The sequence below is a fragment of the Hemicordylus capensis genome, chromosome 3 (assembly GCF_027244095.1).
Source record: "Hemicordylus capensis ecotype Gifberg chromosome 3, rHemCap1.1.pri, whole genome shotgun sequence".
NCBI lineage: Eukaryota > Metazoa > Chordata > Lepidosauria > Squamata > Cordylidae > Hemicordylus > Hemicordylus capensis.
In genome coordinates this window covers 248,328,201-248,352,503 of record NC_069659.1, presented here as the reverse complement: position 1 = coordinate 248,352,503, position 24,303 = coordinate 248,328,201, and the positions used below count along the sequence as shown (strand labels likewise).

The 24,303-nt window shown below is 41.6% G+C and overlaps 1 protein-coding gene and 2 long non-coding RNA genes across 7 annotated transcripts in view; 1 reads left to right on the top strand and 2 right to left on the bottom strand.

Annotated features, from left to right (window-relative positions):
* The window catches only part of BLNK (B cell linker), a 170,403-nt gene that overhangs the window by 31,583 nt on the left and 114,517 nt on the right, over window positions 1-24,303 (top strand). For all 5 annotated transcript variants that reach the window (XM_053304890.1, XM_053304888.1, XM_053304889.1 and 2 more), the window contains one exon: window positions 23,709-23,755. In XM_053304890.1, coding sequence (XP_053160865.1) covers window positions 23,709-23,755 — 47 coding nt within the window. The remainder of the gene's footprint in view (window positions 1-23,708; window positions 23,756-24,303) is intronic.
* Window positions 430-3,515, bottom strand: LOC128349032 (uncharacterized). Its single transcript, XR_008318506.1, has 2 exons — window positions 3,185-3,515; window positions 430-1,966 (listed from the first exon to the last, which is right to left on the bottom strand). It is a non-coding gene; the product is annotated as an uncharacterized LOC128349032 (long non-coding RNA).
* Window positions 8,214-24,303, bottom strand: part of LOC128349033 (uncharacterized) — an 83,197-nt gene continuing 67,107 nt past the window's right edge. The window contains exon 2 of the long non-coding RNA XR_008318507.1: window positions 8,214-9,872. This is a non-coding gene — a long non-coding RNA (uncharacterized LOC128349033). The remainder of the gene's footprint in view (window positions 9,873-24,303) is intronic.

The following is a 24,303-nucleotide window of genomic DNA, read 5'->3' as shown; positions in this document are numbered from 1 at the left end:
TCAAACCTCTTATGTTTGTGTCACCTATTTACATATTTTTGTGTCACATATCTACATATACATGTTGTGGCAGACCACATCCTCCTAGGATTCAACAACCACTTCAATCATGAGTCCAACACTGGTTGGCTATTTCCACCTAATGGTGTAGTGGAGAAATGACTTGCCTAGCGAGCAAGAGGTTGCTGGTTCAAATCCCCACTGGTATGTTTCCCAGAAACACCTATATCTGGCAGCAGTGATATAGGAAGCTGCTGAAAGGCATCATCTCATACTGCGTGGGAGATAGCAATGGTAAACCCATCCTGTATTCTACCAAAGAAAACCACATGGCTCTGTGGTCGCCAGGAGTCAACACCGATTTGAGGGAACAACTTTACTTTATGTACATATATATTCATATTATTATCATCACCCACTTGTCAGTCATTCAGGTACTATTATTTATTTATTTATTTATATGCCACATTTCAGCCAAAAAAAAAGTTCACAAAACAGTTTATAGCTCATAAATAGTTCATAGCAAAAGAAAACATTGGATAATTCTCTGTCCTGAACAGGCTTACAACCCAAAAAACAAAGCTAAGCACAAAGGAAACACCAACCACCACCACTGGAAAGCCCCTATGCCAGTTCAGTTAAAATAAAACCGCCACTTGAAAAATGCCTCCTTGTTCAGTTAGCAGGTACCACAAGATTCTTTTTTAAAAGTACTCCAACAGAACACTCTAGGGTTCTAGAGTAGAACTCTATAGTAAATTCTAGTGCTCATCTCACTGAAGAAAACCATTGTTATGAGATCCTTCCCCGGATTATATAATCCCAGTTTCTTGCTGTTAGAGTAATTACATCCAAACTCAGAGAAAAAGGGTGACTTTATATTTATAGGCTTTATTTATTTAAAGGCTTTTGTTTCTATAGACTAGACCAGGGGTTCACAACCTGTAGTACACCAGATGTTGCTGAACTACAACTCCCATCATCCCCAGCCATAATAAATTTTAGCTTGGGGTGATGGAAGTTGTAGTTCAGCAACATCTGGAGAACGACAGGTTGGGAACACCTGAACTAGACAGTTGGAGAACAGTCTCATTCATTCTAGGGATGTGTTCAAAGCCTTTTGGCACCTCTGTTTTGAGGTGCCGAAATGCAGTGGGGGGCAAGCAGGCACTTTAAAAGGAGGAAGGCAGGTCTTACCTGCCCCCCCCCCTTGCTCCTCTGCCACTCCCAAGCTGTACTCTTTGTATTCAGCAGTCAGGCTCCCTGTTTGCCCAGCCACATTTTGCCAGGAACATGAAGTTCCCTGTTCCCTGCAGCCTTTGGGCAGCGTCATGAAGGAAATGGTGTCTGCGCATGTGCAGACCCAACCATGAGTGCTCAGCTAATGAATTTCATTCCACCGTTTCTTTGTTGAGAAGACACGTTTTCAGTTAAGTATCTTCATTAAGCTCATTGCAGAACTGTAGCTGCAGTGGTCCACCCAATAGTTCTTGGTTGCTTAGGGTTTGATTTGTTTCAGCACACTTCCCATGCCTAGTCCAATATTGGTTTTTGTAGGGGAAGTAATTCTCAGCCTCCCTTGCACAGGTTTTTTTTGTGTGCCCTCCCCACTTATTTCCCATACTAATTTCCTTATTATTTCCCTCCAGATGCAGAACAGTAAAGACAAACAGCTGCTTTGGCAGGCAGTGTCAGAAGGGAGTACTTCTGCACAGTTCCCAGGCCCTGGGCCAGCAGAAACTCATTAGATTATATAAGTGACTGGCCCCAGTCTTCAGTTTCTCATTCTTCCTGTGTGTTCAAATGTTTGCCTTGCACAATAGCATCTGAGGAAAGCACAAAACAAGATGACGTCCTTCAGGATGTAAACAAGGAAGCACCTCTCAGCTATTCCTTGAGCTGAGAACTAAACGTTTGTTCCTCTGTCGAGGTCCAGTTCGGTTTGATTGTTCTTCATCACAGGCCACTGCAAAAAAGTAAAGCTAAAAGTAAAGCTAAAACAATTAAGACAATACAAATCAACATCAGAAATATTTGTAGCAGTTATTTAATGGCAAAATGTCTGCATAAGATTGTTTTCATCTGCCAGAGAGAACAAGTAAAATCTGCTTAAAACAAATAATACCCCAAATAGAATAGCAACAGAAGAACATTCTGACCGGGCTGCAGGTGGGAGGGGAGGGATTTGCAATCTGCCCCAGGCACCCACACAAAGCGAGGGCCCCCCACCTCGGCTCTTATGCGTACCATTAATCTCTGCCCCAGCCCTGCTACATTTTTGAACATAATTTTTGGTATTTTGTTTAGAAGTTTCATTTTAAAACAAGAGAAACTGGTTTATGAGAGTATGAGATGGCATTGGACTGCAACATGTAGACCCCAGCCGGACCATGATAAAGAAAATATTATTCTGTTATGGATTTGGAGGACTGATCTGAATAACCACCTGGAGTCTTTCCAGCTCCAAGATTCTATTGTGGACTGTTCCTTTCTGCCATAGAGTTTATTAGTAAATATAATCAAGATCTGAGTTGCCACTTTGACATTCACATGCAGCATTAAATGGCTGGGAAGAGAATGCAAGCACACTTCATGACCTGGCATAATGAGAATGAGTATTTGGAAGCGTGTGCCAAGAAAGTACTAATTCTCAGTACTTATTTGTCAGTAGTTTATCTGCTCTACTCTTCTTGCCTCAGCTCCTCACCCTGTCCACTGCCTCCTCTTTCTCACTCCTCCTCCTGCCCGCACAATGCATGGAAGCGCAGGCAGATCTAGAGGAGAGGGAGTCTCCTCACCCTGTCTGCCTTCTCTCTTTCCTTCTTCTCCTTCACTGACTGTGTGATGTTTGGAAGTGCTTCCAAACTTTGCATAGGCAGACAAAGAGGAGAGGGAAAGAATAGGAGATACTCAAAGCTGGTTGGAAGTCCTGTTTCAGTGCATCTCTCACCTCCTGGACCTCAGAGCTCATGGTTACATTAGTGACTGTCTGCATAAGGGAAAGTCTGTATCCATGATCCAAGCCTAAATCACTTAATAAGGCTGTTCTCACAAGCAGCTTAACCCAGGCTAGGGCAGCTCAGCCTGGGTTAGGCTGCTCATGTGTGTTATGAAGACTCATGTGTGGCTGGCTCATGTGTGTTACCTGAAGACTCCAAAGAAGAAGGGGGAGCAGTTGACTTACCGGGAAGCAAGGGGACATCTGAGGAGAGTCAAGTTTGTGATCTGAGTGTGGAGGCATCCGAGATGGGCCCAGGTGAGCGGTTGCCACAGGAGGAGCCAGTGGGGCAGAGTGGCCTTTGGAGGAAAGATGTGGACTCCGTGCAAGTGGCCAAGCAGCCATTGCCTCTCAGAGAATGTAGGTGAGAGAAGCATCAATGGCTGATTAGGGAGTTGAGAAGAAGCAGCCAGTTATCAGCAAGGAGGCAGCAAGAGACTGACTGAATTTATAGCAGCTGCCGCGGGGTGGAGTGGTGATTAGGTGCACCTGGCTGTTGGCTATAAATTCTGCAGTTTGTGCCTTGAGACAACTGCTGGAGACAATGCATCTAATCAGCCTTTGTAACTCATGTCTGAGATATTGTGACTCTGTAATCTGGACCTCTGAAACTGTAAGAAGATCTGGTTCATTGGAGTTTGGACATTTTTGTGCACAGATTCTTTGCTTCTGTGTTCTGAGACTGACTGTGTGTTTACACCTATTGTTTCTCAGTAAAACAGAAACTTGAGAGACACTTACAACCGGCTGCAGGGTCAAAAATTTATGAGCAGTTAATCAGAGTTGGCAGGCTCATGACAGCGTGGAGTGCTGAGATCGCTCCTGATTCCAGTATTCACATCCAGCCTAACCCTGCTTTTTGCCCTAGCTTTTAGCTGAGGTTAAGGGCACAAGCACACTCTTAACCCCAGCACCAAGCTCGTGTGACACAGAAACGGGTGCCTAGAGCACCCGTCTGGATGGAGGAATCTCCCAATGCACCACGCTTGGCACACAGTGTATTGTGAAATTCCAGGAGGCCGGACCCATTGTCCTGGCCTCTGGCTAGCCACACTGCTCCCGGGAGTGCTGCTCATGTGTGCGGCTGAGCTGCGCAGCCAGGCAGGCAAGGAGATCATCTGGGGGGAAGATATGTACAATGCAACCTTCCCTGCTGCCCTCCCTGCCTCCTGGTCATGTGAATATTATCTATCTATCTATCAATTTTCTAAGTAAACCGCTTTGGAAATTTTTTGTTGAAAAGCAATATATAAGTAGTAGTAGTGGTTAAGTTGTCTGTCAAGTTGATTCCGACTCCTGGCATCCACAGAGCCCTGTGGTTTTCTTCGGTAATATACAGGAGGGGTTTACCATTGCCTCCTCCTGCACAGTATGAGATGACGCCTTTCAGCATCTTCCTATATCACTGCTGCCCGATATAGTAGTAGTGAAGATTTGAACCAGCAACCTTCTGCTTGTTAGTCAAGCATTTCCCCACTGCTCCACTTAAGGTGACTACTACTAGTAGTAGTAGTAGTAGTAGTTAATTAATAGCCTCGAACACTTAATTGTAGCTGGTGGGTCAAGGATGGAAACGAACAAGTTGAGAGTTTCCCCATGGTCTTGTCTAGCATTTGGAGAAGAGCATGTCTATAGCTATGATGAACACTTTGTCCCTGAAATTATTTTAAGGGGAAATGGTTGTCTGTTTCAGATTGACAGAATTTGGGGATTCATACATGTGGACCATGCATGCAAGAATTCTTGCATATAGTCCCCCAACTTTGTACACACATGCATAAGTCCTTTTAGAGGGGGTTCCAACATCACATCTGCCTCGGCCCCATACATTCTCTGGGCAGCTCTGCATTCTGAATATACATAGCTTAGGTTCTAGGTGTGGTTCGTCTAAAAAAATGCTATTCAGTAAACCATTCTTTGATCCTTCCCATTTAATAAAATGTTTTTTAACTGCCATGAGAAGTATACTGTCTAATAATAGTGGGATCAGTAGACTGACTCTTGACTTCTGAGATAAACAACAAAATGAGAGAAAGAGTGTGAGTCAAATCTTCCACCACCTCTTTTCCATAAATGCAGAACCATATTGATTGATTGATTGATTAAGTGCTGTCTAGTTGGTGTCAACTCTTAGTGACCACATAGATAGATTCTCTCCAGGATGATCTGTCTTCAACTCGGTCTTTAAGTTCTCTCAGTGGTGCATTCATTGCTGTCGTAATCGAGTCCATCCGTCTTGCTGCTGGTCATCCTCATAAACTCAGGTCCAGAACCATATACTCTGGTCAAAGCATTCCAGGATATTAGAAGTCCAGATTATAAGTGTTTCTTTTTAGAACATTAGTTACCCTATTAAAATGTTATTGTTGTCAAAAACCTGCATGCACAAGAACTGAAAGGTTAGAAATGTTTTGTTTTTTAGAATTATAATTGTATTTACAAATATTTTAAAGGAATTAAGTGTTTGTTCCTGAGCTGAGTTTTATCTGTTGGTTTTTGTAATTTGTTTTCTTTTGTACATTCCTACAAAAAGTAAAAAAATATAGGTGGAAGGGAAATAAAGAACTGTATAAGCTTTCCTCAAGTTCATATCAGTGACTGAAAAGGAAAAAATAATTTTCTAAACCTTTTACTTCTGAACAGAAAGAGCTTCCTTACCGCTTCTGGCAAAGTTCCCTCCTGCTCCCTTGCTCCGCTCTGCCCCACAAGCTGCCTGGGATCCTCCATAAACTCTAATCCTTTACATTCCTTATAAAGATGCTACCTAAATTTTGAACAGTCATTTCTGCATATAGAGATAGAATATATATCCATAGTTTAAACTTGTTTTGTTTTTAAGGTTTTTCATGGTTTGAATCTCATATTTTATTTTTATATTAATTATTATCCCTTTTGGTAGAAATGTGTGGAAGTCCTATCATGAATCATGGGGATAGGATCAATCTGAATACCACCTAGTCCAACCTTATAGTGGGATCCTGAGCACAAAATTACGTGAACAAGCTACTTGGACTGTATGTCCTACCACCTGTTCTCTTGACCCTTGTCAGACATGGCTTATATTATCAAACAAGGAGATTGTTGGGGAGAGATCATAAATGATTCTCAGAGGGAAGGTAGGATGCCTCCTTCAAACAAGGAAGGTAGGATGCCTCCTTTAATTATTAGACCTCTTTTAAAGAAGCCTACACTGGATCCCTCAGAGTTGGGCAATCATAGGCCTGTCTCCAATCTCCCATGGTTGGCAAAGGTGATTGAGAGGATGGTGACCTCTCAACTCCAGGCAGTCTTAGATGAAACAGATTATCTGGACCCATTTCAAACTGGCTTTTAGGCAGGTTACAGAGGGAGACTGCTTTGGTCAGCCTGGTGGATGATCTCCAAAGGGGAATTGATAGAAGGAGTGTAACTCTGTTGGAACTTTTGGATCTCTCAGCAGCTTTTGATACAATTGACCATGGTATCCTTCTGGATACCCTGCGGGGACTGGATGTAGTGGGCTGGGCACTGCTTTGCAGTGGTTCCACTCATACCTCTCAGGGAGATTTCAGAAGGTGTTACTTGGAGACTGCTGCTCTATGAAGTGAGAGCTTTTGTATGGTGTCCATCAAGGCTCCATTTTGTCTCCAATGCTTTTTAACATCTATATGAAACCACTGCGAAAGATCATCAAGGGATTTGGTGCAGGGTGTTATCAATATGCTGATCACACCCAAATCTCCTTCTCCATGTCAGCTTCATCAGGCAATGGCATAACTTCCCTAAATGCCTGCCTTGAGGCAGTAATGGGCTGGATGAGGGATAACAAACTGAGACTGAATCCAAAGAAGATGGAGTGCTTACTGTAGGAAGCCACAGTTCGGGAAATGGGATAGATCAGCCTGTTCTGGATGGGGTTACACTCCCCCAGAAAGAATTGGTTCACAGTTGGTGAGTACTTCTGGACCCAACCCTCTCTCTGATACCTCAGGTGGAGGTGGTGGCCAGGAATGTTTTCTATCAGCTTCGGCTGATTTGCCAATTGTTCCCTTTCCTGGAAGTGAGTGGCCTTAAGACAGTGGTGTACATGTTGGTAACCTCCAGGCTTGACTACTGCAATGAATACATGGGGCTGCCTTTGTACGTAGTCCAGAAGCTGCAATTGTTGCATAATGCTGCTGCCAGATTGGTCTCCAGGATGTCCCGTAGATACCATATTACTCCGATTCTAAAAGATCTATACTGGCTACCAATAGGTTTCTGGGCAAAATACAAAGTACTGGCTATTACCTATAAAGTCCTTAATGGCTCAGGCCCATGGTATTTAAGAGAACACCTTCGTTGTTGTTGTTGTTGTTGTTATTTCTATTTCTATACCGCCCTTCCAAAAATGACTCAGGGCGGTTTACACAGAGAAATAACAAACAAATAAAATGGCTCCCTGTCCCCAAAGGGCTCACATTCTAAAAAGAAACATAAGATAGACACCAGCAACAGTCACTGGAAGTACTGTGCTGGGGGTGAATAGGGCCAGTTACTCTCCCCCTGCTAAATAAAGAGAATCACCACGTAAAAGGTGCCTCTTTGCCCAGTTAGCAGGGGTTATGAACCCCGCTGTCTATGAAGATCTTCAGAGGAGTTTTGTCTGAGGCTTCCACCAGCTTATCTGGTGGCAACTCAAAGGCGTGCCTTCTCTGTGGTTGCCCCAGGACTGTGGAATGCTCTTCCTGCTGAGATTAGAGCTGCTCCATCCCTGTTGACTTTCAGGAAACAGCTGAAGACACATCTCTTCAGCCAAGCTTTTTAGTTAGTTGGTGGTTTTTATGGATATTTTATTTTGGTTTTATGTTTTAAATTCTTACTTTGTTTTATGCTGTAAACCTAGAGACTTTGGTAATAGGCACTATACAAATTTATTAAATAAATAAAATTATCTTCCACCCCACACAAATCTCCCATGGAAAAAAATTTGTGCAGACATCTATTCCTTCTCAGATACCCAGTTTCATGACATGTACACCTAGTTAAACGTAGCACAACACTGCCCTCTAGTATCATGACTCAGCACTTATTTGGCTCTGATTCACACATATATGTATATCATGTTTTGTCTAGTCATTCAGTGACTCATAGCTGAATATGAATTGCCTCAATTGTAAAGGAGTAAGTATGGCAGTAAGTTTAACCACCTTGAATAAGTTTTGTGAAAGGCAGAAAGTTGTGTGAAAGGCAAAACTCCGATCAAACAATAAATTTATGTTCTTAGACCACAAAAGCAAAAAAGAGTAAATACAACAAAATGACACTGAAAAATATTGGGCTAATACAAAGATTGATGTCTGCGGCATTTGTTTTGAAACGACTATTTCGCCTGCAAATTCGTCATGTGATGTTCAGCCATTGAGTGTGATCCAGTGTCATAGAGTTCCGTGTGGATCTAAGAGACCTGATTCAAAGGGTTGATTGCATGGCCTTGGTCAAGTCGTTATCTCTTTCAATCTCAGGTTCAAACTGCACAAGGGAGAAACTCTTTTCAGAATTCATATTATACGTGCATACAGGTGTCTGTACCTGGTTTTATGTGAATGACTGTACATGCCTTCATTTTAAAAGTGAACCTGTGGGCAGGCCCCCACAAATCCAGGGTACAGATGGAAAATGTACTGCGGTATGTGTGTTGAATGTTTTAATGTGTTAATAACTTTACAGGCATACAGATCTGTACTTGCATACACTGTACAGCAACTGCACGTTTGTTGAACATTACATGTGAGTAGGACTAGAGACAAGCCTGTTAATGTCAGAAAGTATCCAGCTTTAAAAGCAAAAAGGGTGGGGTGGGTTGAGGGGTGCTATACCCTCTGTTGCCCACAGATTACTACCCCACAGTCTATTCCCTGAACTCACCTTTTCCTCCATGGATGATAAGTGGGCCATGCAAGGAGGCAGGCACCAAGGGGAAGGGGCTGTGGGGAGGTTAGCAGTGTTAAGCAGTAGTAAACCCCATAGGAGTTAGTGGTAAACTAACCCCTAAGGGGTAGGAAGTTTTTCGTACCCCTCTGAGCACCTTTAGGTAGGAGGTTTATAGCACATCCTTTTTGCCCTTAAAATCAAACTACCAGTCCATTTTATATGTGATTGGGCTGGCCAAGAATTAAAGAAAGGAGTCTTCAGCCATCACATGTAGATTGAGCCTCATTCTCCAATCAGAAAAACTGCCGCATCAGTAATCTTCCCAACATGACTTCTACCTAGGTGAACAAGTACTCTAAATCACCTTTATATAATCTCACTTTGGATTCTCTCTGTATATCACACTATGGGTGTGAATAGTATATTACTATTTCTGGACTTCTGCCATGCACACTTGCTTTTCCTGTAAACAGCCACTCATTTCCTCTCTGAGACTCAGCAAATGCCCCTGTTTTGCATAGAAGCAAATGTGTAGCTTTGCACGGAACGCATGCTCTTATCTCTGATTTATTTTGGCACAGCCATACTAACAGGTGCCATCCAGTAAGTGCATGTAAACATAAAGCTTAGTATGCAAAACACTAAATCAATATGCTGTGATAGAGCACAGTCTGAAGGAATTGTGATATATATGCCCTTGCTAACCCCTTTCCTGGTAGTGCAGATATAGGAATAAAGAAATACATCCCTGCAAAAAAGAAAATGAAAAAAAGGTTTTGCTTTTGACACAGTGCTTTTCAGCTGGCTCAGTTTGTATAGTGGGTGGATAACACTGAATTATAATTTTGGGGCTGTGAAACAAAAGATAAGGAAGGAACTGTAATAAAGAATTGCCGTATCTAAGTTGTGCAGTGACTCTGGTATACTTCACACTCTGAAGCAGGTGTTCCTCCATTCTTCCCAACAAGCATTTCTGCTGCATCTAGGAGAAAAACATTCTATTTTTAGAGCTATCAAGTTTTCCAGTAAAGAAGGGTTGTTTCAGTATAACACAAAAATTATAAGCCAGAGGTTTTCTCTTTCAGACTCCTGCAGAGCATTACAATATATTATTAAGAAACATCTAGTTTTAGGGTCCTTCCCCTAAAGGTGTGTGTGTGCGTGTGCGCGCGGGCGGGTGCATGTGCGTACAATGATTCTGCCTTGAAACTGGTTTCATTTTTGCAGATGATAAAAATATTTGGCGCGCTGGACCTAATTTGCTATAAGGTTGGAGTAATTTTTAATTATATAAACTTTACAATCGATGAATGCTTACATTAAAATAGAACATTCCATAGGAAGTCTTCTTTTGACCCAAGGTGGTCATGTACTGTATATTCCACAAAGAGAGACTATTCAAGGCTTTAAACTTTTGTAGAGTCGTACAAATTCTGTTCGCTTTAGTCCAAGCCGTAACAAACCATTCCATCAAGGTTAGTAGATTAGGCCATAATATTTTGGCAAGCATGACCAAATGGTACACAGCTGGTACTGATTTAGTGATGCAGAATCCATCAAAATCCCGATAAGATACAAAGTGGTTCTCACAGTAAAGAATACTCCGTCAAATACACTTTTGATTACAACCATCACTTGTTCCCAAAACAACATGATAAAGTAATTAATTCTTCAAGACAAATTGTTTTAAGATTTTTAGAACAAAGTCCCAAAATGCCAGCTCTTGCACTGGCTGGTGGGGCGGGGAGCAGTTTCCTTAAGGTGCTGGTAAGGAGCTCTTTACCTGCTCCTCCCCACCCTGCCGCTTTTCCAGACACGATGCCTGGTCCCCAACCAGCCGCGCAAGGCTATGGCACTGTTCCCCGCAGCCTCCATGCAGCATTGGCATGCACATGGCTGGTGCACACATGTGCCGGCCATGTGCGTGCCAAACCACATGGAGGCTGCAGAAAACAGTTCCGCAGCCCCACGCAGCCGCTTGGGGACTAGGCATCACGCCTGGAAAAGCGGCCGGGCAGAGAGGAGCAAGTGGGGCAGGGAGGAGCTCCTTACTGGCTCCTTAAGGGAACTGCTCCCTGCCCCATCATGCTGTCTTGAATGCCGACACCTGAGCCAGTTCGGTGCTTCCAAGAGGAGATACCGAATTGGCTCTTGCACATCCCTAATATCAGCAGGTTGCATCAGCGGTTCTTAAACCTAATATTCTATACATTGTTTCCCAGTGAGAAAAGGGATGCCATGGTACAGAAAGACCATGCACCTTATAGCACCTTAAAAAAAATTATGGAAACCCTGCTCCTTTTTGGAGTGCCACTAAAAATGTATTGACGACAAGAATAGTAGAAAAGTAGACAGTGTACTGTGCTTGATTGGCCAGCAAACTCGCCTGACCTGACCCCATAGAGAATCTATGGGGCATTGCCAAGAGAAGGATGAGAGACATGAGACCAAACAATGCAGAATTGCTGAAGGCCGCTAATGAAGCATCCTGGTCTTCCATAATACCTCATCAGTGCCACAGGCTGATAGCATCCATGCCACGCCGCATTGAGGCAGTAATTGCTGCAAAAGGGGCCCAAACCAAGTACTGAATACATATGCATGCTTATACTTTTCAGAGGTCCGATATTGTTCTATTCTACAATCCTTGTCTTCTTGGTTCCATGTAATATTCTGATTTTCTGAGATTGTGGATTTGGGGTTTTCATGAGCTGTACGCCATGATCATTACAACTATAACAAATTAAGGCTTGACTTATCTCGCTTTGCATGTAATGCATCTGTCTCATATATCAGTTTCACCTTTTAATTTGCATTACTGAAATTAATGGACTTTTGCATGATATTCTAATTTTCCGAGTTTCACCTGTAGTTTAATAAACAAAAGTTACCATTCATTGTTAAAAGGAAAAGTTAAAGATGGCCTATTTTCTAGTTAAACTGCTTTTTAGGTGGTTTTATTAGGAAGCTACTGAGTGAGCCTAGCAGACTGTAATATTTTCAACTAAAATGTGCTTGGATTGTAACATTGTACAGCACTTTGAATACTTTTTACAACAGAAAAGTTACTAAAGGACATAATGAAAGAACACACAAGCAAATAAAGTTACCCTACTGCAGTAACATACTGTAGCCAAAATAGCCTCATACAAGGTACAGGTGTGCTCTTGTCCGAGCCCAAACGATTAATAATGGCAACTTTTAAAAAGGCACTGAAGACACATTTAATCACCTAGGCTTTTAATTAGATTTATAGTTTTTAATATTTTTAATACTGGGTTTTCAATATTTTCATTGTTTTAAATGATTTTAATTGATAATTGATTTGATGTTTTAAATATTACTTGAGACATTGACAATTATCATCCTGATTAATAGCATAACCCAGAGAAAAGTCTGAAGACACATACTACAGCAATACTGCTGAACAGTGCAGGTCTACTCCTATTAACTGCCTGGATGAGAGAACATTTGGGAACCATAATTCAAGGTATCCTCCTTGTGGAGCTCAGTTTAAGTGTAACACATCAAATAAACATAACCTGAAAAGTAGTACTTACTCCCAAAACTTCAACACCTTTGCTTGATCATGGATTTAGTCAGATTTGTACGCAAGTATATGTAGGAGAGTGCAGCTTTAGTTCCCATTGCTGCAATTCACAGGATATCAAAGCACAGGATAAATTCATAAAAAATAATTATTAAAGAGCTCTTTCTGCTTTTAACTCTTTCCATTTTCGCACTCTTTTTAAAATATCTCAATTTGAACAGAAGCCAGGGTAACAGTTTGTTTCACACAAAGCCGGTTTGACTAGTTTTTATATGCACTTTTCATTAAAACCACTAGATGTCAGCATTTTCAATACTTAATCATTTAGTGAGAGATCAGATTTTCTCCCTTCTTCAATCTATGTAAGTTTTCTTTTTCTACTATTCTGCTGGCCTCAATAAAGCCCCTTATAAGCCTGCCCAAGAATTCACATTGGAGGCCCTGGTTTGATTTCCCCTGCCACCAGAGGTATGGTGGGTGGGTATCCAGGATTGTGGCACCCAAGTTTTGGACAGCCCCCCCAAGAAAAGTACATCTGGTCCCCCTCAGCCTCACTCCCAGACAGAGAATGGAGACCCTTTTATTACAGGGGACTTCTTTTAAAGCTGCTCCTGATGTGATATTTTTTAATCTGTTCCTTGAGCCTATTTTTGTATGCATACTGGTTTTATTGAGGTGTTCATTCTTTTCTGTTTTTCATTTTTAATTATGACATCGTTTATTAATATTATCATTGCAAGCTGCTATGTATGAGTGCTTCACAAATATAAAGACTACAGGCTTCTGCCAGATTTCCATCACACCCCATGCCATGACGTGCAAATTGTTCACATGACCTGGGCATGGCGTTCAAAAACACACTCTAGTCCATTATGTTAGAAGTTTTTCACCCTACTCACTTCAACCAATAAGGAGTTCTTTCTCCCAGTTACTCCTACATATTACTTTTGTCTTCTTGATTATGTTTCAAAGGAACGGGCTACAGTTCAGAACTCCCAGACACCCTGCAGGTATCTGCTTCTCTTCTATGACCTGGAGAATTGTAGTTCACTTCATGGCAAATACCACTGCAGTTGCTAAGGCAATGAAGGACGTGAACAAACAAGCCAGACATAGGAACATAGGAAGCTGCCATATACTGAGTCAGGCCATAGGTCCATCTCACTCAGTATTGTCTACTAGGGTTGTGCGTTGGTTTTTTTTCTGTTTTGTTTTTGGCCCGAATCCGAAACACCCCCATTTTGTTCTTTGTTCAAAATCAGCCAATCCGAAACACCCCAATTTTGTTCTTTGTTCGAAATTGCAAAATCTGAATCCGAAACATTTTGGATTTTAAAAAATGGCCCTGGGGAAAAACTAGTGGGTGGGGGTGGTAGTGTTCAATGGGTGGAAACTACCACCCAAATTTCAGAGGAATTGGGCAAAGGGCTGATTTTTGGTGAATTTTTGAAGTATAGGATTTTTCCCATAGGGAAGAATGGAAATTTCAGCAAAAGTATAGCTTCATGTTGGGGGGAAAGGGGTGGCCCAGAGCAGAGTAGGGTGGGTGGTAGTGCCCAGTCAGGACAAGAAAGCTGCCAGAATTATTTCAAAGGAGTAGGGCAGAGGGCTGATTTTTAAAGATGTAATGGAGTTTGCGCATCTGTAAAGTTCTTCCCCATAGGGAATGATGGATCTCCATAATTCCAGCCCCATAACTGCACTTTGGGGGGCACCAGGGTGGCCCAGGGTGTGTGGTGGTGTAGAGCACATAGGGTGCCAACCACCCCCATGGGTTGCTAACCCATGGGGTACTGGGTTCTGTTGTTTCTGAGATGTTTTGAGTGTAGAGTCAGATTCTCTGGTAGCAAATGAGAGTGGATTCATGGTTTGTTGTTGAAAATCTCATATGCTACCAGAGAATCTACACTCAGAACACCTCAGAAACAACAGAACCCTGCACCCCATAGGTTAGCAACCCATGGGGGTGGTTGGCACCCTAAGTGCACTACACCACCACTCACTCCCGGCCACCCCAGTGCCCCCCAAGTGGAGTTATGGGTCTGCCATTATTCCCTAGGGAGAAAAAACCTTAAAGAAGCATAAACTTCAACAATTCCTAAGAAATCAGCCCTTTGCCCTATTCCTTTGGAATCTGGGGTTGTGGCAGGCACCCCTTGGGGCACTGCCACCTAACCCACTGTTTTGCCCCTCAGCCCCCTTTCTGCCCCAAATCTGCCCCAAAGACATGTTCAACTTCAGAAATTCTTTAAAAATCAGCCCATTCCCCAATTCCTTTGGAATCTGGGTGGCAGTAGGCACCCATTGGGGCACTACCACCTGAACCACTCTTCTGCCCCCCAAAGCTCCCTTTCTGCCCTGAATCCACCCCAAATAACATCAACATCACACATCAACAACAGCAGAGCTTTGGAAAAAATCAGGCAGATTTCCAAAGGTCATGCACATCCCCCCCCGTCCGAAATGCAATTGATCTACACACAACAGTGTGAAACAACAACAATGAAATGCACACTGGCCCACTGACCAATGAGGGTAAATGCACACTGCCCCACTAGCCAATGAGGGTAAAATGTACCCTTAAATTTGCTTAAAAGGAATAAGGAGGCAATTGCCAGCAGATCAGCCCATGCTTTTGCTGGCCAATCTGCGGGCTGGAAGGGCTGGAAATTCAAACAGATGTCAAAACTCAAAATGGAGACTGAAGGAGAAAGATTTTTTGTGATTGCAAAATGGAGTTCCAAAACAGCCGAAACAACAAAACGTTTTGTATCCAAAACAGGGACATTTTGTTTCGGCTACAAAATTTTCTGTTTTGAGCATTGGGTGTTTTGTTTTGGCTACAAAACAGCCGAAATGGCCTGTTTTGTGCACAAAATGTTTTGTATCCGAAACGAAACGCACATCCCTATTGTCTACACAGACTGGCAGCGTCTTCTCCAAGGTTGCAGGCAGGAATCTCTCTCAGCCCTATCTTGGAGATGCCAGGGAAGGAACTTGAAGCCTAGATGCTCTTCCCAGAGCGGCTCCATCCCCTAAGGGGAATATCTTACAGCATTCACACTTCCTTTCGTATGCAACTAGGGCAGATCCTGCTTAGCTTAAGGGGACAAGTCATGCTTGCTACCACAAGACCAGCTCTCTTCCCAATGTATATAAGTGGGGCTTCCCATTCTTTGGGCAGTTGTCAAAATCTGGACATTTAAATTTATGACTTATGGTACATGGTTATCAAGGTTTTGGATCTAATTTGAAGAAAAGTGGAATATCACTTTTTAAATAAATGAAGTAAACCCATCCATTGTATATTTTGCCTCATAATTTATTATGCATGTCATCTCCAAAGAGTATATATAGAATATTCAACTGGATTTTTTCTTTTTAAAAAGACTACATAAATTTGAACTAGGGAAAGAAATTCTGAGTTAATTAGTTCATTTCTGCACAATTCATTTAAAAAGCACTTTTCAGTACTAATGAGCCCTGCATCTATGCCTTGTTTCTCTAGCAATTGGGAATGCTGTGGAAAGTCCCATACCATATTCACAGGGAAACAAACACTGAAAAACAGGCAATACAGACAGAAGATACAGCAAAAGTTATCTAGTTACTAATCTACTGTCCTGGCTGATTTAATTAGTGACTGTAGAGGAGAGGAAAGATAAGTTTATTCGGTCATTGACCAGCGAAAAGTGACTGTAGAAGCATCCACATTAGAAAGTTAGACTAGGACGGTGGAGACCTGAGTTCAAATCCCCAATCAACCATGAAATTCACTGGGTGACTCTGGGCCAGCCACTTATCTCTCAGTCTGATCTACCTCATAGGGTTTTTGTGAGGATAAACATAACCATATACACTGCTCTGGGCTCCCTGGAGGCAGAGCAGCAATAAATGTTAAAAAAGAAAAGTAAATGTTAAAAAGAAAAGTAATAAAATAAATGTCCTCTGTCAGTGTGAACCTGTCAGAGGTGCACAAGTCACATACCCTGGTGGGCTGGAACCAAACATGACTTGGTATGCAGGGGCCGAGATAAATTTTCAGCACATTAATAATTATTAAAAAAATTAATGAAAGCAATTATTAGTTACCCGTAGCATGAGAACATAAGAGGAGGCTCCTGGCAACCTTTCCTCTTCCCTGCAAGCACTTTCAATGCTTGCAAAGATCAATTTTGAAAGGGGGATGACCCCCCACCAAGTCCATGGGGCCAGGTGGCACTTTGCACCTCACCACAGGCACCACAATACTTTGGGCCACCCCTGGGGCCAGCAAAAAAGTCCCTGCAGGCCAGATCTGGGCCCCGGGCCTTATGTTGTGCAGGCCTAATGTGAACGAATATGTCCAGGAAGATTCGAGGACTAGTTAGAGTATTTTGGCACTCCTTTAGAACTGCACATGTCATTTTAATGTGCTTTATCATGTTATAAACTAAATGTCTTGAGAGAGAGAGAGAGAGAGAGAGAGAGAGAGAGAGAGAGAGAGAGAGAGACTGAATTAGTTCACATGTGTGAACTTGCACCCTGGATCTTTCCAGGGTTATATACTATAATAAAAGCAAATGAAAGGTTCTCTACAAATGTATACTTGGCTAAGTCTTCATCTTTCCTGAAAGGGTGAAAGTGAGTATTGTTTATATGCACATGTGAAGTCCTTAGTATGGCTCATGGACTGAGAAGTGGGGGTAGAGGACTTTGCACATTCACTTACTGTCATCATTGTTAACCTGTTTTGCTCTAGGAAGTTACTGTTACATAGAGGTTAAGGACGGAAGTTTTTATTTTAAGGAAGGTACACAGTCTGCTTCCTTAAGTGCAAAAGCAAAACCCATTAAAGTGTGACGGGTCTTAAAGCTAGATTAAGCATTAGATGTCCAATTCGGAAGCTGCCAAAAGCACTTACTGGTGCATAGGAACATAGGGAAGCTGTCTCATGCCCAGTCAGACCTTTAGTCCATTATCCAGAGAGGTCCGCCTGCAGTTGCCACCAGCTCATTTGGTGGCTATTCAGGGATGGGCCTTCTCTCTTGTCGCCCCGAGGTTTTTGGTTGCACTCCCTGTTGAAGTAATAGCCTCCCCATCTCTGACAACTTATAAAAAGTCTATAAATAAACATTTATTCACCCAAGCTTTTAATTAGATTTTAATGTGATTTTAAAATTGTCTTAAATGTTTAACTGTCGCTGTCGGCCTTTAAGAGAGCCCTAAAAACCTATTTGTTTGGCCTGGCCTTCCAAGGCTTGTAAAGTGCTGTTGTTTTTCAAAAATATTTTAATTGGTTTTAAATGGTTTTAATCTTTTTGAATTGTTTTTATATTGTTTTTAGCATTGTGTTTGAATTGTGGGTTTCATGTCTTTTAAAAAGTTGTTGTACACTGCCCAGAGCCTCTGGATGGGGCGGTTTATAAATGTGATTAATTAATTAATTAATTAATTAATAAACTGTTTTATTATCCTGTATTATTGTGTTGTATTAATTAATTAATTAATGTCCATCAAAGTCTCTGACAAAGTACTATATTCATTCAACAAGTTGTTCTAGTAAGAACTAATCAGCCTACTTTCCTTTCACTGTCTCTACAACTGGACTAAATTTGGTTCAAATCGAGGTTCACAAGTTAGATCTCTTGCACCTCAAATCTTCATGTGTCTGCCATCTTGGATCAGGGTGGATGACATCATTAGAAACTACACCATTGAGGTGCTCCTGTGTGTCACTCAGTACAACTGTACCAAATTTGGTTCAAATCAGTTAGACAGTCCTCAAGTTAGTGCACTTGCACCTCAAAAGTTCACACACACACCATCTTGGATTAGGGTGGATGACATCATCACAAACTATGCTGTTGAGGTGTTCCTGTGTGTCACTCACTACAACTGTACCTAATTTGGTTTAAATTGGTTACAATTCACAAATTAGCCCGCTTGTGCCTCAGATATTGACACAGCTGCCATCTTGAAGAAAGAAGTGATAATAGCAGTTTTGAAAATAAATCAACTTTTATTAAACTTTGGTATTAACATTTTTTTAAAAAAAATCTGGGTGTCATCACATATAGCCCTATACAGACATTATGAAGTTTTTTTCTTGTGTGCAAGAAGGAAAAGGAAATCTATCCTATTTTCTTGTGTGCAAATAGGAATAGGAAATCTCTCTCTCTCTCTAATTCTCTATCTATCATATTTACATATTGCCTGATATGTGTATCTCTACATTTAAAACAGAAGGGAATTTATATTAACTCTATATAATTTATATTATTCAGAGTAACTGGCCCTGTCCACCCCCAGCACAGTACTTCTAGTGACTGTTGCTGGTGTCTATCTTATGTTTCTTTTTAGATTGTGAGCCCTTTGGGGACAGGGATCCATTTTATTTATTATTTCTCTATGTAAGCCACTTTGGAAATCTTTGTTGAAAAGCGGTATATAAATGTTGTTGTATATGATTAATAGTTTTGAATATTCTACACTAAGATTCCATCAAAAGAAATGCTAAACATACAAAAAACAACATAATAGTAAGTGGATGAGTTTTTTAAAAATGTTCCATAGGAATTTGCTGATTTCCAGACCTGCTGTGGAATCCCCTAATTATAGTGGACAAGTGTGTAAAACTGGATTTTTGTTTTGTGTTACAGTATAATTATAGGATTAGTATTAAATACAGATGGTTGTCTAGTGTCTGAAATGCCATATTTTCCTAATGCAGATAAGAATCTTAATGAGAAGCAAAGATACCCTTGAATTGGAAAATAGTCTGTAGAAATGTGGCTTTGCTGAGATGTTACATGTGTCACTTCTTGTATTTCTGAGAGGAACAGATGGAACTGTTGGTTCCTCTCCGAAATGTTTCGGCAGAGCTAGCAAAATTCCAGACTAGGGTGCAGCATCTGGAGTGGATTCTGCAATTCAATTCATGCACAGAGAATAGGACTGCCAACTCTTGAAATAAAATGTTCTGATACCTGGGAGAGGATGGAGGTGTAACCCAGAGCAAATCTGGTAGTGGGAAACAGCGCAGAGCAGTTTTGGGATTGGTCACATAACTGAACCCAGCAGTCATCTACAGCACACCAAAGTGAACCCAGCAGTCACCTACAGCACACCAAAAACAAATCAAAACTTGATCCTTGCTGTTCTGACAAGCCCCAAACAAAATAAAAATAATTAATAATCCCAGCTAGGATGCAGAAAATGGCAGTGTTCAGAAACCAGTGAGTCTCCCAGGAAATCAGGACTCTGCTCCACAAATTTCTTATGCCATAATAAAGCAGTCTTTAAGATGCCCTAAGACTGCTGTTTTTGTTGCAACACATGAAAACTATCATCCTAGAAATGGTATTGCAGATCACTTGAAAATCAGTCAGAATTGATCTTAAGAAAGTGACTTCCTAAGTAAAGGAAGGAGTCTTAGGTAAGCACTTTGTTAATATCCTTTTGGACTGACTTTCAAACTTTCTACAAATTGTGTTATTTGTCTTTTGTATTTCATTACAAAAGGCAGCTAGCCACCTAATGGTGCAGCGGGGAAATGATTTGACTAACAAGCCAGAGGTTGCCGGTTCGAATGACTGCTCGTATTTTTCCCAGACTATGAGAAACACCTATATTGGGCAGAAGCAATATAGGAAAATTCTGAAAGGCATCATCTCATACTGCACAGGAGATGGCAATGGTAAATCCTTCCTGTATGCTAACAAAGAAAACTACAGGGCTCTGTGGTCGCCTGGAGTCGATACGGACTTGATGGCACACTTACAAAAGCCAAGGTTGCCAGTTCGAATCCCCGCTGATAACACCTGTATCAGGCAGCAGCGATATAAGAAGATGATGAAAGGCATCATCTCATACCGTGTGGGAGATTGTAATGGTAAACTCCTCCTGTATTCTAACAAAGAAAGCCACAGGGCTCTGTGGTTGCCAGGAGTCGACACTGACTCCGCGGCACACTTTACTTTTTCAAAATAATGGCATTTTTTCAGCCCTGTTTTGAGGGTCACCTCTGCTTTTGCTTTTAGACTGTAGGCAAAATGATTAAGATGACAAATAGTTGCTGTTAATTTTGTAAAACAATTGTCTCGGTTGGTATTACACTGGAACCAAATATATAATGAAAGCTTTATTACTGTTATCTACAATCTGGAAGACACAAAGAGAGTATGCAGAATATACAATTATACCTGTGTGATTTTTTGTATGAGTAATAACAACATTTTTAAAAGATGACATCATTTCTAATAGTGATAAAAACATTTTTTTAAAAAAAACCTGTTATTCATTTTGATGAAATATCAAAGATGCAAATGGGGAACAACATGATCTGAAGCAAGAGCTCATTGGGAAACATGAAGAAATAATAATAATAATTATTGTTGTTGTTGTTGTTGTTATTTACCACTTTCCCACAAAAGTTCTCAAAGTGATGTACGTACATGCATGCATACATACATGTGATGGTCCCCTGTCCCCAAATGGCTCACAGTCTAAAAATAAACATAAGGTATACAACAGCATCATCTTATACTGCGCAGGAGATGGCAATGGTAACCCCCTCCTGTATGCTTCCAAAGACAACCCCAGGGCTCTGTGGTCACCAGGAGTTGACACCGACTCGACGGCACACTTTACCTTTACACACCAACAACAACCACTGGAGGGATGCTGCGCTGGGGTTGGATGAAGATAGTTGTTCTCCCCTTGCTAAATATATGATAATAATCGTACTTTAAAAGGTGCCGTTTTGCTCAGTTAGCAGGCATTCTGAACAAGGTCCTCTGCTAGTGAAAATAGAGAAGTAAAAGACACGCTGGCCATATTTGCATGTAAAACAGAACCGTGGGACCAATGGACCTGTGATTCTGCTCCACACCCCCAACCCACTCTCCTGTCTGCATTCAGATAAAATGAACAGGTGGCTCTGTGCGGTCAGGGAGACTGCAGAGAGGAGGGGAAACTGGCTGTGTGGAATTCCTTGCATGAAGGACAGCCCAGACAGCCAATCACAGCCATAGAAAGGGAGAAGCTTCCTCCCTCAACTCCAGTTTCAGCCAGTAACTTTGGGTACTCACTACAATCTGAGGTTTCAAATTGGAGTTTGATGAACAAACCTCGGATTGCTTTCCATACAGGACCTGAGTTGCACACATTCGGATGTTCAGGTTTGGCAACCTCTGGCCCCTTCAACTCTGGTTTCCCATTACATGCAAATGGGGCCATAGTCTGGGAGGCTAAGTTCAAGCACATATAAACATCACTTGGTTTTAACCGGCAGGTGGCAGTACATTGAGAGGGTGGTGGCTACTCAGCTCCAGACAGTCTTGGAGGAAACCGATTATCTAGACCCATTTCAGACTGGCTTTCATGCAGGCTGTGGGGTAGAGACTGCCTTGGTTGGCCTGATGGATGTTCTCCAATTGGGAATTGACAGAGGAAGTGTGACTCTGTTGATCCTTTTGTGCCTCTTGGTGGCTTTCGATACTATCGACCATAGTATCCTTCTGGAGCGTCTGAGGGGGTTGTGGGTGGGAGACACTGCTTTGCGAGTTGTGAGCACTGTAAAATATTCTCCTTAGGGGATGGAACTTCTCTGGAAAGAGCACTTGCATGCAGAAGGTTCCAAGTTTTCCCCCTGGCATCTACAGATTGGGTTTAGAGAGACTCCTACCTACAACCTCAGACTGCTGTGCAGATAATACTGAGCTTGATGGACCAATGGCCTGACTCAGTATAAGGCAGTTTTATAGTCACAGGACTAGAAGGGGATCCATTCAAAACACCACTTGGGATACCAATCTAGCTAAAACTGGACCTGAACAGGATCCTGAAAAACAGGACATCAAGAGTAAAACCTGCTATTTGGGCTAAGGGGCACTTTTCAAACTAGTGGTTCACTTATATTTAGCAGGGGCAGAGGGAATGCCTGTATTCAGCCAATGTGTAGCATCCTTCCAGTTGATGTTGCTGGTGTTTCCTTTGTGTTTCTTTTTAGACTGTGATCCCTTTTGGGACGGGACCATTTTGATATTCATTTTTGCTGAGTAAACTGCTTTGAGAACTGGTTTTTGTTGTTGATGATAATGAAAAACAGTATATAATTAATCATCATACTAATAATAAAAGAAAGCCACTCTTGAATCACTTATTAATATTATTTATTTATTTCTCTATGTAAACCGCTTTGGAAACTTTTTTGTTGAAAAGCAGTATATAAATATTTGTTGTTGGTGATGATGTAATAGGCATCAGTTCCCTCATAACTCTGCTTTTTGCTATCTATTCTTTCCTCCAAATTCTCAACAATCACAAAAGTTCTAAAAAAAGTTTTACCATTGCACACTCTGGGTGTGATCCATAAGGTGACACACCAAATTCATCTTCTTATTTACCATGTATAATGGGAGTATGGTGTATAATACCATGTATCTTTGGGAGGAGAGCTGCTCTTATGGTAAAGGTAAAGTGTGCCGTCAAGTCAATTTTTACTCCTGGCGCTCACAGAGCCCTGAGGTTCTCTTTGGTAGAATACAGGAGGGGTTTACCATTGCCTCACAGTATGAGATGATGCCTTTCAGCATCCTCCTATATAGCTGCTGTCTGATATAGTACCAGTGGGGATTTGAACCAGAACCTTCTGCTTGTTAGTCAAGCATTTCCCCTCTGTGCCACTTAAGGTGACTGGTCTTATGGTAGCAAGCATGAATTGTCCCCTTTGCTAAGCAGGGTCCACCCTCATTTGCATTTGAATGGGAGACTACATTTGAGCACTGTTAGATATTCCCTTTAGGGGATGGGGTTGCTCTGGGGAGAATATCTGCACGCTAGCATTCAGAAGGTTCTCCCTCCAGATAGCATTGGGAGATACTCCTGCCTGCAACCTTGGAGAAACTGCTGCCACTCTGTGTAGATAATACTGAGCGAGATGGACTTGGTATTTGGCAGCTTCCTATGTTTTATAAGAATAATAATAATTCATTAGCCAGTGCTTTTCATACACTGCATTCCTGGGTAGATTTCCCGTTGAACAGCATGTGCCACTTGCCCTCTGCAGTAGTCACCAGGAATGTTAGTAATAAAGAGTTAATAAGTAACTTGGATGCAATCATTCCATGCTATAGTATAAACTAAAAGTGACATCAAAGGAATATGACTATTTAACTGCATTGTAAGAAAGCTTTGATTGAGCTACAGTTAAGCTCAGTTTTGATTAGCATCTAACTTGATTAAGCCATTTTCTTAAAAAAATTATTTCCCCCCCTCTTCTTTCAGAATTTATCAGAATATGAAAGGAACAGATTCAGTATAATGGACCAGCCGTAAGTATCTCCTTTTTACCTTCCTTCATGAAATGGACAATTCTTTTGCTGCACTCAAGCCTTTGACCAAGTTGCACAGCTGGGGTTTTGATTCTAGTGCAAACAAGGATCTAGGGGCCAGCATGATATGTTCAAGACGGGCTGTTGATCAGCTACCAGATCATGGCAGGCAAAGGCAGTCTATGACACCTCAGAAGGACAAGTTACTCAGACTGTGGAGATGGCTTAAATACAAGGTTTTATAAAGCCTGTGGCATCCCAGTCGGCTGGTGGAGTCAGCTGACTATACAGTAGTCAGGCAAAAGATCACAATGGGGATACACTGCATAAGATCCATCTTATTTATTTATTATTTTCCTGTGTAAACCACCCGGAGCCATTTTTGGAAGGGTGGTATAGAAATCGAATGAATAAATAAATAATAAAAATAAAATACTCTTAACAAGACGACATAGAACAATATCAAAGAATATAAGTTATCTTGAAAAATAATATTCCAGAAATTGATACAGTTTCTACAGATGTATCCCTCCAAAATGTCTTTCATA